The 17,686-nt window shown below is 43.9% G+C and overlaps 1 protein-coding gene across 2 annotated transcripts in view; it reads left to right on the forward strand.

Moving 5' to 3' along the window:
• Window positions 1-17,686, forward strand: part of NCR3LG1 (natural killer cell cytotoxicity receptor 3 ligand 1) — a 39,105-nt gene that overhangs the window by 10,034 nt on the left and 11,385 nt on the right. Inside the window, exons 1-2 of one of the 2 annotated variants that reach the window (XM_003254281.4) lie at window positions 4,739-5,052; window positions 10,187-10,537. In XM_003254281.4, coding sequence (XP_003254329.2) covers window positions 4,842-5,052; window positions 10,187-10,537 — 562 coding nt within the window. In that variant the 5' untranslated portion in view covers window positions 4,739-4,841. Of the gene's footprint in view, window positions 1-4,738; window positions 5,053-10,186; window positions 10,538-17,686 lie in introns of those variants that run through there. The other variant, XM_030828650.1, reaches the window with a different exon arrangement.

Below are 17,686 nucleotides of genomic sequence, written 5' to 3' on the forward strand. Positions count from 1 at the left end.
TTAATTTAGAAAGTTTATTTTGCCAAGGTTGAGGACACAGCCATGACACAGCCTCAGAAAGTCCTGACGACATGTGCCCAAGGTGGTTGGGGCACAGCTTGGTTTTATACATTTAGGGAGACATGAGACATCAATCAATATATGTAAGAAGTACATTGGTTTGGCCTGGAAAGGCAGGACAACTTGAAGCAAAGGCAGGAAGGCTCTAAGTGCGGTGGGAGCGTCCAGGTCACAGTTGATACACAAAGGGTTACATTCTTTTGAGTTTCCCATTTTGAGTTTCTACCTTTACAAAGGAGGCAAGTCAGATATGTATCTATCTCAGTGAGCAGAGGAGTGACTGCATAACAGGAGGCAGGTTTGCCCTAAGCAGTTTTTCATCTTGAGTTTTCCTTAGTGATTTTGGGGGCCCAAAATATTTTCCTTTCACAAATTCTAGTATACCTTGCTTTCACTCTTTCTGTTCAATTCTTTGTTTGACTGAAGCATTTCAGAATTAAGCTGCAAACATTGTGATCCCTTATCCTAAATATATGAGTGAGCATCTCTTATGAACAAAGTTTTTTTATCGTAACCATCATATAATTATCAAATTTGGGAAATTTAACATTGTTACTATTAATCTAACATATAGTCCATATTCAAATTTCACCAATTGTCTCAATACTGTCCTTTATAATAATTTTTTCACGATCCAGGATTTGTGTGTTGGATTTTGTTGTAAGGTCTCTTTAATTTCCTTTGATCTGGAATAGCTCCTCAGTTGTATTTTGTCTTTCATGACATTTACATTTTTTGAGAGTACAGGTCATTTGTTTTATAGAATGGCTCTCAATCTGCATTTGTCTAGACTGGTCTTTCTCACAATGTGGTCTGTGACTGGTGCTGGTCTATGCCTGGCTGTTACCTAATGGTGAGAAGGCCAACCAACATTACTCATGCTATTGGAAACTTTTATAGCAATTCAAAAATAATTTTATGTCTGTTGAATCTAAGAATAAAAATTGAGGGCTTGGATTTTTATGTCTTTTTATTTCATTTCTCTAGTAATTCATTTTCACAAAATGATAGTTCTTCATGGGTTGGACACTTATTTTTTATTTTTATTTACTTTTATTTTTTAGAACTTTTTAAAAAATAATAGAGACAGGATCTTGCTATGTTGGCCAGTTGGTCTTGAACTGTTGCCCTCAAGCAGTTCTCCTGCCTCTGCCTCCCAAAGTGGATGAGCCACCATTCCTGGCCAGGTTGGACACTTTTAAAAATAGTCCTTCAGCACAGCTACTTGGAACAACACTGGTCTAGAATGAGGTGTTTTTTGTTTGTTTTTGTGTGTGTGGTTTTTTTTTTTTTTTTTTTTTTTTGGAGACAGAGTCTCACTCTGTCACCCAGGCTGGAGTGCAATGGTGCAATCATGGCTCACTGCAGCCATGACCTCCTGGCCTCAAGCCATCCTCCCTCCCACCTCAGCCTCTCAAATAGCTGGGACTGCAGGTGACACCACCACACCCAGCTAATATCTTGATTTTTTTGTGGAGATGGGGGTCTTGCTATGTTGCCTAAGCTGATTCCAAACTCCTAAGCTCAAGTGATTCTCCTGTCTTGGCTTCCCAAAGTGCTGGGATTACAGGCATGAGCCACTACACCTGGCCTAGACAGATTTTTGAAGCTAAGGACTGTGCTTTAGCCATCTCTGAATTCGTCACTGCTAGATTGTGCCTGGCAGAGTTCAATAAATGGTTGCTGAGGGGCAACTTGAAATGTCCCATTCCTTTACTAGAAAAGCTTTCCTTTCCTTTTCTTTTTTTTTTTTTTTGAGACAGAGTCATACACTTGTCACTCAGGCTGGAGTGCAATGGCATTGATCTCGGCTCACTGCAACCTCCGCTTCCTGGGTTCAAGTGATTCTCCTGCTTCAGCCTCCCGAGTAGCTGGGATTACAGGAGTCTGCCACCACGCCTGGCTAAGTTTTGTATTTTTAGTAGAGACAGGGTTTCACCATGTTGGCCAGGCTGGTCTCGAACTCCTGACCTCAGGTGATCCACCCGCCTCAGCCTCCCAAAGTGCTGGGATTACAGGTGTGAGCCACCGCGCCCAGCAGAGAGCTTTTCTTACACGGAGCCAAAATCTCTCTCCAACTTGCTTTTGCCTTCAAGAACATCACCTAACGTGTACTCACATACATAGGTGTTAGCTTTTCAGAGACTTACAAGACTGGTACCATGTCTTAAACTCCCAGGCTACTCCAAACAAAATGGGCTCAGCTCTTTTACTCATTTGTAGTGATTAGGACTAGGTTCTGCCGAAAATGAGAACATTTTAATTAAGAGTAGCTTACTGACTTTGTTTCTTATGTTCCACAGGTCCAGAGGTGTCCTTCTAAAACTGGTAGAGGTTTCACGAGTCATCAGGGACCCAGAAACCTTCTCTTTTGCTGTCCCCTTGTCCTAGTGCATGGTTTCCACACTGTGGTGCAAGATGTCTGCTCAAGCTCTAGGCATTACATCTGCTATCCTGCTGTCAGAAAGAAGGAAGGGGAAAAGAAGATCATTTCCTTCCCTTTAAGGACATTTCCCAGAAGTCACACAGAACATTTCCATTTATATTACTTTGGCCAGAACTTGGTCATATGGCCACATTTAGCTCCAGAGTGATTAGGAAATGCAGTCTTTTATTTTGGAGATCCTTGTGCCCAGGAAAAAATTGGAGGCCTTTTTCAAGGAAAAAGGGGAAAATAGATATTGGTTGACAAATAACAGTCTCTGCCATACTGTCCCTGGATACATGTCTTTGGGTGAATGTCCCTTCTTTACCATTCTGATTGCTTGTTGGATATTTTCAATATGTGTTACAATATGGTTCCAAAATTGTATGTGATATTCCAACAGCAAGTTGGATGCAATGTGTCATATAAATGACCTCAGTGTCAACCAGCATTTGCATACCGTGTCTCAGTGCTATGCACCAGTAAAGAACACAGAAAGTCAGAGTTTTCCATAAATAATTCCGAGAATATATGCTTATTTTGTTTGAGAAGCATCGTGAGGCATCTGCTGTGTGCTTTAGGGTTGAATGAAAAGTTGGCAAAAGTATTAAAAGACACGTTCAGGCTGGGCGTGGTGGCTCATGCCTGTGATCCCAGCACCTTGGGAGGCTGAGGTGGGCGGATCACTTGAGGTCAGGAGTTCAAGACCAGCCTGGCCAACATGGTGAAACCCTGTCTCTACTAAAAATACAAAAATTAGCCGGGTGTGCTGGCAGGCACCTGTAATCCCAGCTACTTGGGAGGATGAGGCTAAGGCACAATGATCTCTTGAACCCGGGAGGCAGAGGTTGCAGTGAGCTGAGGTCGCGCCACTGCACTCCAGCCTGGGCAACAGAACGAGACTCTGTCCACAAAAAAAAAAAAAAAAAGACATGTTCAAATAGACGTGATATTGGTAAAAACGAAAACACAGGTAATGACTTTTCATTCTAATGAAATATAAATAGGGAAACCTGCCAGTTTTACCCTTTAGAGTAAAAAGGGTACCAAAAAATTACCAAAACAGTAAAAATTACCAAAAGAGTAATTTGATAATTTCTACAGGATGATATGTATGTGTCACAACTTTGTGAATCACTATTCTGGGCATGTATAAGGAGTCATCATATACCTCCATTAGGAATGTTATTTAATGATGTCACTAATACCAGACAAGGATGTCTCCTCAGGTAAGGCTCCTTGGAAGAGGTAGAGGTTGAGAAGAGGTGTAATTTAGGTTTTTAAAATTCAATAGCTGGACTTAACCTTGCACATCTCTACCTGTTACAACGGTGGTCCGGAAGGCTGCGATCTGAAGGCCCCTCAGCTAGTTGCTGCCACCACTGTGGGCACTCTGCGCATCTCTCACTTCTGAGCTCTTTATGCATGCACTCTGTTCTGCAGGTAAGTTCTGTGACTATTTGCTTAGTCAGTGACAGTGTCTCTAACCCTGCAAAAGGAAGCTTTTACTCTCTCAGTTTTAGAGATATGTAAACAGGCTGGGGATATGAGGTCACTTACCCACTGTCCTATAATCAGCAGATGGCATGGCTGGCATTGGAGTTTAGGTCTGTCTGTGCTTTTCTGTACATTACATCCTTTTTAATGATGCGAAGGAAAAATGCAGTAGGGTCAATGAGACAAATGGAATACAGGTTGCTGGGGAAAGAATGCAGGTCGTGCGTTATAAATGCACACACATTTACTGTGCCACTTGGGTTCTGAACTTTGCGGTTAAATTGATTTAAAAGCTGGTCTAGAGGTAGTAAAACTTAATCACCGAATGAGAATATTTGGGTTTGCTTCAGGAAGTCACAAACCACTTCTTGGTTAGTAGAAATGGAAAATCAAGGGCCACCTTCAGGCGTTTAACTGCATTGTCCTGGGGATTTAATTTGGCTTTCGACTTAAGTAATGCTAAGTTTTTGTTGTTTTTGATTTTTAAAGTAATGTAAGTTTATCGTGCCAACGGTAAGATGTCGCTCTGGACGCGTGCACCTGCTCTCGCAATCACTGACTGCGGTCAGCATCTTCCTTAGAGCAGCGCCCCGGGCCACTTGGATCCCGGTCTCAATTTACTGAGCGAACCCAGAGGATGCCCCGAGTCCTGGACCGCAGAGCCGCTCACGAGAGGCACCGGGGCTGTAACCGCGCAACCTCGTGCCGCGGGCGGGGGCGAGGGAGGATTCCCCGGCTGGTGCCCGCCCCCGGGCTAAAGTGCGAAGCGGGCGGGGCTGGTCATGCGCCTGGCTTCCTGCAGTGCGAACCTGGGAAATCCAGGCGACTTCGCAGTTGCCAAGGGATCTGAAGAAGTGGGATGTGCAAAAGCGCCGGCTGGAAATCCCGGCTGTGTCTCCGTCAACTCTTTACGCAACAGAGGGCTCCCCCTGCCCTTGGTTTCTATCGGGCCGCCTGCTCCCACGCGGCGAAAAAAAATTCCAGAACGGCGGCCGCGGCGATGGCGCGGTGGGCTGCAGCCTCCACGTGCGCGGCGCTCCTGATTCTGCTGTGTGCGCTGACAACCGCAGGTAGGGAGCGGCTGGGGTTGGGGCTCCCGGCGCCAGGGGGTCCTCGCGGGTCGGCTCCCTAGCGTCCTGCCAGGGGACCGCAACTTCCTGGGGGCTGGGGGCTCTATTTTCTTTTCTATTTCTTCTTCTTCTTCTTTTTTTTTTTTTTTTGAGACGGAGTCTCGCTCTGTCACCCAGGCTGGAGTGAAGTGGCGCGATCTCGGCTCACTGCAAGCTCCGCCTCCTGGGTTCACGCCATTCTCCTGCCTCAGACTCCCGAGTAGCTGGGACCACAGGCGCCCGCCACCACGCCCGGCTAATTTTTTGTATTTTTAGTAGAGACGGTGTTTACTGTGTTAGCCAAGATGGTCTCTTTGACCTCGTGATCCACCCGCCTCGGCCTCCCAAAGTGCTGGGATTACAGGCGTGAGCCCCCGCGCCCGGCCTGGGGGCTCTATTTTCAAGCGTTCCTCCTTTGTGAGATGCGGAGTCCCCGATGCAACAGGTTTACATTGAAGGCCTGCCCTGTGCAGGGTCGACATCTGTGAGAGCGGACACGGTGCTTCCTTGGATGTCGCGCGTTCGGTGCCTCGGTATTTGGCGCCTCTCTTGCATCATCCGAGGGGCCGGAGCAGAGAAGAAAATCAGGGAATTGGTAAAATAGGAAAATGATTCATCCGCGTATCAGTGGGTCCTCCTGGCTTTGCTAAGTTAGGTCTTTACTGAGAGAGGGAGGGGAGTGTTTTGATCTTGTGGTGACCTTCAAACGTTCTCTTACTTTTTTGGGAACTCGTATGGGCGTGTTCTGCGTTGACTTAAACAGGAGACTAAAAGGCTGAAACGCGTATGTAGAGATATTTAAACTCATTTCTAACTAGAAGAATGGCAATTAAACAAGAAGATGCTGCTTGACCCTTACTAGGCTGGCCAAAATACGCTCCTGGGTGCCGGGTGGTGGAGGGAGAATGTAGGAATCCTGGAGGCGCGCTCTGCAGGTGGAGTTGAGCCGCCTGTGGACCTCACCGTGGAGACCTGGGCGGCAGCTTCACACCACGCCCTTGCTGCTTGCCCAGCAGCGTGAACAGATGTTGAAGGCATAGAGCCAAGCAAACAGTGGACATACAATACCATTTCCACAGTTTGAGAAACTTAAAGAGAAGAAAAATGTACATGTTAAACACCTTAGAATGGCTGCCCGATGGGAGAGGGAAGTGGAAATAAAAACGAGTGAATAGTATTTCTATACATTTGCAATGAGCAATGTGAAAATAAGACAGTTCCGAGTTTACTGTGGGCGGCGACGAAAGCCAAAAGTGCGCTTGTCTGCGCACTGGGGACTGGAAGCGCTTCCGCGCTCTGGACTGGAAGCACTTCCGCGCTCTATCAGTCTGGGTCTCCTCGAGCTCGAAGTGGCGCCCAGGGGCTCCCGCCGCGCCCACCCGGTCCCATGCCCGTCCCGCGCCCCCTCCCGGGCCCGGCGCCCCCTCTTCAGGGGCCTCAGGTCCCCGCCACTTTCGTCCGGTCCCGGTCCCCACAGATGCTGGCGGTGGTGGAGAAGGGCCGCGAGGTCTCAGGGAAGCGGAGAGGGAGGAACACCGTTTGGCTGTGCGGCGGCGTGCAGTGGAGGCAGCAGCAGCTCCTGGAGGAAGCTAGTTCCGGCTCGTCCAGCCACGTGGAGCGCGGCGGCGGCTGCATGGGGGTCGGACCCCAGAACCAGGCGTTGGTGCTGGACTTTGGCACCGGAAGAGACTGTGAAATTGGAAACCATTTCGGAAGCTTTAGTCTAACAAATCATTTCCGCCTACAAGAAATCCCTACACCTTAGGATGGAGCATCTATTTCCTTGGCTATTCTGTGTGGAAGCAAATTTAAAGTGGTACAAGAAAAAAAATCCAATCATACAAAGGAATTCGTCAGATTTTAATGCAAGAGATTCTAGCCCGTCTTTGTATGGGACTGTCTTTAAAGGTTGTTGATACAGAAAATGTTTTAAAGAACGTTAGGTTTTATTTCAGAAATGAAGTTCAAAAGAGCAATTTGTAAAGCTGTAGTTAACAGTCCTCCCTGGTTGGAGAGCTCTGGAACTGGAGGTTCTCTATGTAGGTTATACCACTAATTGCTTTGAAAAGATAAATGTATAAATGCTTTTCCTTGGAAACAAGACTGCAGAAAATTCCAAGGATCTAGTCCTTGAAAAAGGCGAATGCTCTTAAGCTGTTATTAAGGTACTAAACTCTGTACCTTTAACTGAAAATACATGGAGGTCCTGGGTGAGCGCTTGGGCGCTCTGAAAATAGACAACTTTTCCCAAATTTGCCTTCTAAATTTTGATTTGTTGATTTAAATCTTTTAAATTTATGTAGTCTGGCACTCAGGTTTGTATTCCTTTTAAGCACATGTTAGAGTTTTTGATATTTTCCCCTCTCCCTCCAACCCCCCAATTCTTCTTCTTTCTTTCTTTCTTTTTTTTTTTTTTTTTTGAGACGGAGTCTCGCTCTCTCACCCAGGCTGGAGTGCAGTGGCGCGATCTCGGCTCACTGCAAGCTCCGCCTCCCAGGTTCACGCCATTCTCCCGCCTCAGCCTCGCCGAGTAGCTGGGACTACAGGCACCCGCCACCACGCCCGGCTAATTTTTTTTTTTTGTATTTTTAGTAGAGATGCGTTTTCACTGTGGTCTCGATCTCCTGACCTCGTGATCCACCCACCTCGGCCTCCCAAAGTGCTGGGATTACAAGCGTGAGCCACCGCGCCCGGCCTCTTCTTCTTTTTTTTTTCTTGGTAGTCACTTTTCGTTTATAAGAGTGACAATAGAACTAGATGGCCCGGCTGTTTCCTCGTATCCTTGGCTCCTCCATTTCTTGGTTGGCCACCAGGGGGAAGCATACTGTTTTTGGTTACAGTTGACCCTGTCTTCATTTTGTAGGTCAAGTCTGTTTTTGCTTTGATACATAGAACAGAAAGCTTGTCACCATGTTTCCCTAATGTATTATTTTAAAAAATCGACTTGCACAAATCTTTGAGTAAGTTGGCAGGTTTTTGGATACATTTTTGTTAACATTAATTTTGAAAACTTTATTTAGATATGTTGGATGTGACTAATGAAAGGACCTGTTGGATGGCAACAAGGGGAATTTGGTTTCTGACATTTATCTAAATATAGATGTCTAGCCCTGCATTGTTAGTAATGAGTCTGACTTCTTTGGAATTGCACTCTTCTTTGAAATAGCAAATGTAATATTTTGAACTGTCCTTGCACTTTTTGTTGGAATAGGTATAAGCGTAAACTTGCTAGCAACCTACTGTTCTAAAATGGAAAACATCTAGACAGTCGCAGTGGCTCATGCCTGTAATCCCAACACTTGAGGAAGCAGTGGGAGGATTTCTTGAGCCCAGGAGTTGGAGACCAGCCTGGGCAACTTAGTAAGACTCCATCTCTACAAAAAATCAAAAAATTGGCCGGGCACGGTGGCTTATGCTTGTAATCCCAGCACTTTGGGAGGCCGAGGTGGGCAGATCACGAGGTCAGGAGATCGAGACCATGGTGAAACCCCGTCTCTACTAAAAATACAAAAAAATTAGCCGGGCGTGGTGGCGGGCACCTGTAGTCCCAGCTACTCGGAGAGGCTGAGGCAGGAGAATGGCGTGAACCCGGGAGGCGCAGCTTGCAGTGAGCCGAGATTGCACCACTGCACTCCAGCCTGGGCGACAGAGCGAGACTCCGTCTCAAAAAAAAAAAAAAAAATCAAAAAATTAGCTGAGCATGGTGGCCTGTGCCTGTAGTCCCAACTACTTGGGAGGCTGAGGCAGGAGGATCACTTGAGCCCAGGGGGTGGAGGCTGCAGTGAGCAGTGATAGCACCACTGCACTCCAGCCTGGGTGACACAGAGAGACCCTATCTCTAAATAAATAAATAGGAAAACATCAAAAAAGAGAGAAAATTCTCTTTACAATAGCATCAAAAAGAGTAAAATACTTATGAGTAATTTTAACAAAAGAAACAGAAAATATATACTCTGGAAACTGTAAAATATTGCTGAAAGAAATTTAAGATCTAAATAAATGAAATGGAAAAATGTCCTGTCTTAGTCTTGCCAGGCTACCATAGCAGGTATATACTGTGTGGCTTAAATAGAAATTTATTTCTCGTGATTCTGGAGGCTGGGAAGTCCAAGAGGAAAGTGTGGATGATCTGGTTTCTGGTGAGAGCCTCATTTCTGGTTTATAGAAGGATACCTTCTTGCCATATCTTTACATGGTGGAGAGAGACATATCTCTCTGTCATGTCTTTTCTTATTTATTTATTTATTTGTTTGTTTTTGAGACAGAGTCTCACTCTGTCACCCAGGCTAGAGTGCAGTGGCATTATCATGGCTGAGTGCAGCCTTGAACTTCTGGGCACAAGGGATCCTCTCACCTCAGCCTCCCAAGTAGCTGGGACTACAGGTGCTAACCACCATGCTGGGCTAATTTATTTTTATTTTTTTGTAGAGACAAGGTCCCATTGTATTGCCTAGTCTGGTGTGGAACACCTGGGCTCAAGTGATCCTCTGGCCTCAGACTCCCAAAGTGCTGGGATTATAGGTGTGAACCACCAGGCCCAGCCTCATGTCTTGTCTTTTTCTTTTCTTTTTTTTCTTTTCTTTCTTTTTTTTTTTTTTTTTGAGACAGAGTATCACTCTGTCACCCAGGCTGGAGTGCAGTGGCACAATCTCGGCTCACTGCAACCTCTGCTTCCTGGGTTCAAGCAATTCTCCTGCCTTCACCTCCTGAGTAGCTGGGATTACAGGTGTGCACCACCACGCCCGGCTAATTTTTTGTATTTTTAGTAGAGATGGGGCTTCACCAACTTAGCCAGGATGGTCTCAATCTCCTGACCTCATGATCTGCCTGCCTCGGCCTCCCAAAGTGCTGGGATTACAGGCATGAGCCACCGTGCTCGGCCTCATGTCTTTTCTTGTAAGGGCACTAATCCATTCATGAGGACTCTCCCCGTATGACTTAATCACTTCCCAAAGGCCCTGCCTCCAGATACCATCACACTGGGGGTCAGGCCTCCATATGAATTTTGGAGGACTCAAGCATTCAGTCCATAGCACATCTCAAAAACATGTTCATAAATTGGAAAACTGAACATTGTGTTCTCTTACTGCCACAGGTGATCTGAAAGTAGAGATGATGGCAGGGGGAACTCAGATCACATCCCTGAAAGACAATGTCACCATATTCTGCAATGTCTCTTATTCCCAACCCCTCAACATCACGTCTATGGGTATCACCTGGTTTTGGAAGCGTCCGATGTTTGACAAAGAAGTCAAGGTCTTTGAATATTTTGGAGATCACCAAGAGGCATTCCGACCTGGAGCCATTGTGTCTCCATGGAGGCTGAAGAGTGGGGACGCCTCACTGCAGCTGCCTGGAATCCAGCTGGAGGAAGCAGGAGAGTACCGATGTGAGGTGGTGGTCACCCCTCTGAAGGCACAGGGAACGGTCCAGCTTGAAGTTGTGGGTGAGTGTCTTGGGGCAGTGCCCTACAGTTCCCATGGTGTTGGGGTTAACAGCAACAAAGCCCACACACCTCTTTGAGCTCTACTTTCCTGTATTATAAAATGGTCTGATAATACATGGATGAGCTTGATGGCTGTATTGTTTTGCTAAGGCTGCCATAACAAAATAGCATTGACTGGGTGGCTTTAGACAACGGATGTTTATTTCTCACACTTCTGGAGGCTAGAAGTCTGAGATGAAGACGTCAGCAGGATTGGTTTCTTCTGAGGCCTTTCTCCTCTGGCCATCTTCTACCTGTGTCTTCACATGGTCTTTCCTTTGTGCCTATATCTGTGTCCTAATTTCCTCTTCTTATAAGGATACCAATCATATTGGATCAGAGCCCACCCTAATAACCCCATTTTTAACCTAATTACCCCTTTAAAGAACCTGTCTCTAAATAACAGTCACATTCAGAGATATTGGGAATTCTGAGAGGACATAAGAATTTTAGGAGGACATAATTCAGCCCAGCATGGGCCCTCCATAATTGTACATAAGACTTTGAATGTTTTGTCCATAGTAATTTTGGGAGTGAGAGGCATATTAATTAGGATTCACTTCCTCTGCAACTGACAGAGGAATAACAGCAACAGTGGTTTTATATACTGTCAGTTGGCTGTATATATAGCCACTGTTCTTCCAGGCTTTATATATCTATATAAAGGGTCTACATAGGAGACAGGGTCTCGCTCTGTTGCCCAGGCTGGAGGGCATGGCACAATCATAGCTCACCGTAACCTCAAACTCCAGGGCTCAAGTGATCCTCCTGCCTCAGCCTCCTGAGTAGCTAGGACCTCGGTTGCATGCCACCAAGCCTGGCTAATTTTTACACTTTTGTGGAGATGGGGCCTTGTGTTGCCCAGGCTAGTCTCCAACTTCTGGCCTCGAGATCCTCCTGCCCTGGCCTCTCAATGTGCTGGCATTACAGGGATGAGCTACCATGCCTGGCCAACAGTGGCTTTTAAAGACATTAATAGATTTTTTTTTTAGGACAGTTTTAGATTTACAGAAACATTGCAAAAATAGTATGAGAGTTCTCATATCATTCTCACCCTGCATACCATTTCTCCTATTATTAACATCTTGCATTCATATGGTACCTTGATATAATTAATGAACCCATATTGACATTTTACTGTAATTAAAATCTGTAGTTTATTCATATTTCCTTAGTTTTTACCTAATATCTTTTTTCTGCTCCGGGATCCCGTCAGAATACCACATTGCATTTAATTGTTATATGTTCTTAGGCTCCTTTTTGCTGTGACAATTTCTTAGACCTTATTTTTGATGTCCTTGACAGTTTGGTGAGGGTATTGGTAAGGTATATTGCAAGATGTCACTCAGTTAGGATTTGTCTGCTGTTTTCCTTATAATTGGACTTGGGGTTATGGGTTTTTGGAGGAACATTGCAGAGGTAAGCTGCCATTTTCATCGCATCAAATCACATGACTTATGACTGTTGATGTTGACCCTGACCATCTAGTTGAAGTAGTGTTTGTCTGGTTTCTCTACTGAAAAGTTACTCTTCCTCCTATTTTCATACTGTACTCTTTGAAAGGAAGTCACTCTGTGCAGCCCACACTTAAGGTTGGGGGTTACTTATGTTCTTCCTCCTTGGGGGTGGAGTATCTACATAATTTTTTTAAGAATTCTTCTGCATAGGAGATTTATCTCTTTTCTCCCATTTATGAATTTATTCAATCATTGATATCAATAAGAACTCAAGGATATTTATTTTATACTTTGTGTTATAATGCAATACTACTTTATTTTTTCTCAAATTGTTCCAGCTTTGTCCACTGGGAACTCATTCACTTGGCTCTTGTGTCACATTGACATACCCCAATCATTGTAAGATTTTGTTTTGTTTTATTATTTTATTTTTTGTTTTATTTAATTTTTGGCAAATCCATATCAAGAATTTTGTTTGATTTTAAACACCTTTTACTTTTTGGCACTATAAGATGCTCCAGACTCATCTTGTATATTTCCTCTCTTGTATATTTCCTGGTTCTAGTCCTAGAACCAACCAATACTCCAAGAAACCTTGGTTCCTTTTATTGGAAAATGATATTAGAAACCAAGACCTGGACACTAAGTGTACTTTTTGCTACTGAGGTATCATTGATTCTAGACCCTCTCAGCCAACAGAGCAAAGAAATATATGTATGCGTACTAACCTCTGCATATACACATATCTATAAATATTTCTGTGTGTAACCATCTATACCTATATTAAATTAAACATTTGTTCTTACTGATGTCTCCAATTTTAATCCATTACCACATAGATCATTCTACTTTCCTTCTCTTGCTCATCTGTAAACTCCCACTCCAACAGTGAGAAACCTGTACCCACCATCCTCTGTTTATTTAATTGTTTAATTATTAACCTGTACTCCCATAAGAAACAGCTTTATCTATTAGAGTACAGTGCTTTTTGGCAATTCTTTTTCTTTTTTTTTTTTTTGAGATTTTTCTTGAGATAGAGTCTTGCTCTGTTGCCCAGGCTGGAGTGCAGTGGTGTGACCTTGGCTCACTGCAACCACCACCTCCCAGGTTTAAGCGATTCTCCTGTCTCAGCCTCCCAGGTAACTAGGATTACAGGTGCCCGCCACCATGCCTGGCTAATTTTTATATTTTTAGTAGAGACCAGGTCTCACTGTGTTGGCCAGGCTGGTCTTGAACTCCTGACCTCAGGTGATCTGCCCACCTCAGCTTCCCAAATTACTGGGATTACAGGCATGAGCCACCATACCCGGCCCAGATTTTAGCCATTCTAATAAGTATATAGTGGTATCTCATTTGTTGTTTTAATTAGCAGTTCCCTAATTACATAATGTTGGACATCTTTTCATATTCTTACTTGCCATTTGTATGTCTTCTTTTTTTGTGTGTTCATTGGTTGTCCAGGCTGGAGTGCAGTGGTATGATTACAGCTCACTTCCCAGGCTCGGGTGATTCTCCCAGGCTTCAGCCTCCCAAGTAGCTAGGACTACAGGCGCACATCACCATGCCTGGCTAATTTTTGTATTTTTTGTAGAGATAGGGTTTTGCCGTGTTGCCCAGGCTGGTTTTGAACTCCTGAGCTCAAGTGATCCCCCCGCCTTGGCCTCCCAAAGTGCTGGGATTACATTGTGTGAGCCACTGCACCAGGCCTCATATTTCTTCCATTCTAACTTTATACCTTTTATTTCCTTTTCTTGTCCTGTTATGCTAGCTTAGACTTCCATTACAATGTTGCGTAGGAGTGGTTAGAAGGGACATCTTGCCCATTTCTTATTTTACTTTCTAACCATGAAATATGATATTAGCTATTTTTTGGTAGATATTCTTTAGCAAGTTGAGGAAGTTTCCCTTTTATTCTAGTTTGCTAAGAGTTTTTCATATGAATCAGTGTTGGGTTTTGTCAAATACTTTTTCTGCATTATTGGTATGATCATATAATTTTTTCTTTAGCCTGTTGATATGATGACTTACATTAACTGATTTTTGAATGATAAGCCAGCCTTGCATATGTGTAATACGCCTCTGTTGGTTATGGTATGCAATTTTTTCTGTATTGTTGGATTAGGTTTGCTAATTATTTTCTTGAGGATTTTGTATTTATTTTAATGAGTGATATTGATCTGTAGTTATCTTTTCTGGTAATGTCTTTATGTGGTTTTGGCAGTAGGGTAATACTGGGCTTGTAGAATAAGGTAGAATGTGTTCCCTCTGTCTACTTCTACTTTCTGGAAGAAATTGTAAAAAATTGGCATTATTTATTCCTTAAATGTTTAGTAGGATTAACCAGTGAAACCATCCGAACCTGGTGCTTTCCTTTTTTGAAGGTGATTTTTTTCTTCTTCTTTTTTATTTTTTTATTAGTTATTGACTCAATTTCCCTTTCTCTCTTTCTCTTTCTCTTTCTTTCTTTCTTTCTTTCTTTCTTTCTTTCTCCTTCCTTCCTTCCTTCCTTTTTTTCCTTCTTTCTCTCTCTCTTTCTTTCCTTCTTTCTTTCTGTCTCTCTTTCTTCCTTTCTTCATTTCCTTCCTTTCTTTCTCCCCTCCCCTCCCCTCCCCTCCCCTCCCCTCCCCTCCCCTTCCCTTCCCTTCCCTTCTCTTCCCTTTCTTCCTGCAACGTCTTGCTTTGTTGTCCAGGCTGGAGTGCAATGGTGCCACCATGGCTCACTGCAGCCTTGACCTCCTGGGCACTAGCGATACTCCCACCTCGGCCTCTGGAATAGCTAGGACCACAGGCGTGCACCACCATGCCCTGCTAATTTAATTTTTTTTTAAAAAGAGATGGAGTCTATGTTGCCCAGACTGGTCTTGAACTCCCTGGGCTCAAGTGATCCTCCCACCTTGGTCTCCCAAAGTGCTGGGATTACAGGCATAAGCCACCATGCCTGGCCCGCTAAAGCACTTCTTTTTATGTTTCTCGTGCAGTAGGTCTATTGGTGAAAGGTTAGTCTGAGAAAGTCTTTATTTATACTTCACCTTGAAGGAAAATTTTTCTGGATATAAGATTCCATGTTGGTGTTTTTCTCTTTTTTAAGTTTCAATGCTTTAAATGTTTCACTTCACTTTCTCCTTGCTTGCATTGTTTCTGACAAGAAGTACAGTGTTGTTCTTGTTCTTCTATATGTAAGGTGTGTTTTTTTTTCTCTGTGACTTTTTTCTTTCTTTTTCCTCCCTTCCTCTCTCCTTCCCTCCCTCCCTCCCTCCCTTCCTTCCTTCCTTCCTCTCTCTCTCTTTTCTTTCTTCTCTTGAGATGGGGTCCCACTCTGTTTCCCAGGTTGGAGTGCAGTGGTGTGATCACGGCTCATTGCAGCTTCGACCTACTAGGCTCAAGCCCAAGTGATCCTCCCACCTCTGCCCTCCAAGTAGCTGGGGCCACACGTGGGTGCCACTAAGCATGGCTAATTTTTGTATTTTTTGTAGAGACGGCGTTTCATCATGTTGCCCAGGCTGGCCTCGAACTCCTGAGCTCAAGTGATCCACCTGCCTTGGTCTCTGAAATTGCTGGGATTATAGGAGTGAGCTACCATGCTTGGCCATCTTTGTCTTTCTAAAGTTGAAATATGATATGGCTAGATGTGGATAGGCATATGTGGATATTTATCCTGCCTGGTATTCTCTAAGCTTCCTGGGTCTTTAGTTTGGTGTCTATCATTAATTTTGGAAAATTCTTAGCCATTATTTCTTCAAAGTATTTCTTCTGCTCCTTTCTCTTTTCTTCTTCTTGTATTCCCATTATATATCTGTTACACCTTTTGCAGTATTCCACAGTTCTTGGATATTCTGTTTTTTTTTTTTTAATTCTTTTTTCTCCTTGTATTTCAGTTTGGGAAGTTTCTTTTTTAAAAATATTTTTTTTGTGACAGGGTCTCACTCTGTCTCCCAGGCTGGAGTGCAATGGCGGGATCTCGGCTTACTGCAACCTCTGCTTCCCAGGTTCAGGTGATTCTTGTGCCTCAGCCTCCTGAGTAGCTGGGACTACAGGTGTGCACAACCATGCCAGCTAATTTTTGTTTTTTAAGTAGAGACGGGGTTTTGCCATGTTGGACAGGGTGGTCGCCAACTCCTGACCTCAAGCAATCTGCCCAACTTGACCTCCCAAAGTGCTTGGATTATAGGCGTGAGCCACCACACCGTGCCCAGTTTGGGAAGTTTCTATTAACATCTTCAAGCTCACTGATTCTTTCCTTGTCAGTTTCTTTCTTTTTTTTTTTTTTTTTTTTTTATGAGATGGAGTTTTGCTCTTGTTGCCCAGTCTGGAGTGCAGTGGCGCGATCTCAGGTCACTGCAACCTCCGCCTCCTGGGTTCAAGTGATTCTCCTGCCTCAGCCTCCCAAGTAGCTGTGATTACAGACATATGCCACCACGCCCAGCTAATTTTGTATTTTTAGTAGAAATGGGGTTTCTCCATGTTGGTCAGGCTGGTCTCAAACTCCTGACCTCAGGTGATCCACCCACCTCGGCCTCCCAAAGTGCTGGGATTATAGGTGTGAGCCATTGCGCCCAGACTCCTTGTCAGTTTCAAGTCTACTGTTGAACCCACTGAAGGCATTCTTCATTTCTTTAATGGTATTTTGAGTTCTAGCATTCACTTTTGTTTCGTTCTTAGCATTTCCATCACTCTGCTTATATTACCCATCTGTTTGTGCATGTTATCTGCTCTTTCTGTTAGTGCTCTTGACATTTTAATTATAGTTTTTAAAAATTCCCTATATGATAATTCTAAAATCTGTGTCATACCTGATGTTTGCTTTGCTTTTATGTATTTTTTTAGCATGTCTTGTAATTTTTCAGTTGAAAGAGAGGTATTATGTGTCAGGCAATAGGCTTTTATTATGCGGCTTTATGTTAATTTGGCTAGGAGCTGGGTTGTGTTTAATGCTTATTGTAGCTATAGGTGCCAGAGACTTCAGTTTCTCTAGTGTTTTTTTCTCTCCTTTCCTATTGTTTTTGAGTTTCCTTATGAACTCCTTAAATAGGTTCTATGCCTTGTAGCTCTCTCACTTATAATCTTCTGTTGTTCTACTGGAGCCCTGTTGATGTGGTAGTAAAGTGTTGGAGGAGAATCCGTTTATACTTTTATGATTAAATCTTATTCTTTTAGTGGTCTGAGCTGCTGGACTGTGGCCTTCAGAAGTGTTTCTTAGCCTTTTCTCTGTCTCTCTTCTTAAGTAATACAGAAAGGCTATAGACAGCTGGAGTTGGCTAATTTTCTTCTCTCAGGTCAGATAAGGCTCTGACATCTTCCCTTGAGATGGAGGGAATAATCTAGGTGTATTTTAAAATGATTACTTCTTTCCATCCCCCAGAAAGAGGAGGAGATTTTTCTTGGCTCTTTACTGTGAGAATCTGGTGGGGTTCCTGGAAGTAAAACTCATGACAGTGTGATAGCGTCCCCAAGACTGGGTCACGAGGATGAAAACCCATGAAAGTATGGTAGCATCCCTAAGACCAGGACCTGAGGAGGTTTTTATTCTCAAGCTAGTCCACACTCATCCTTTAGCAGTTTGTCGGAGTTACTGCTTAAGTACTTCTACCAGTTTATGACTCCAGCAGCTTCTGCATGAGGTAATTTGATCTTAGCTGTAATTTTCTTAATCTCC

Source organism: Nomascus leucogenys, chromosome 15 (assembly GCF_006542625.1).
Source record: "Nomascus leucogenys isolate Asia chromosome 15, Asia_NLE_v1, whole genome shotgun sequence".
Lineage (NCBI taxonomy): Eukaryota > Metazoa > Chordata > Mammalia > Primates > Hylobatidae > Nomascus > Nomascus leucogenys.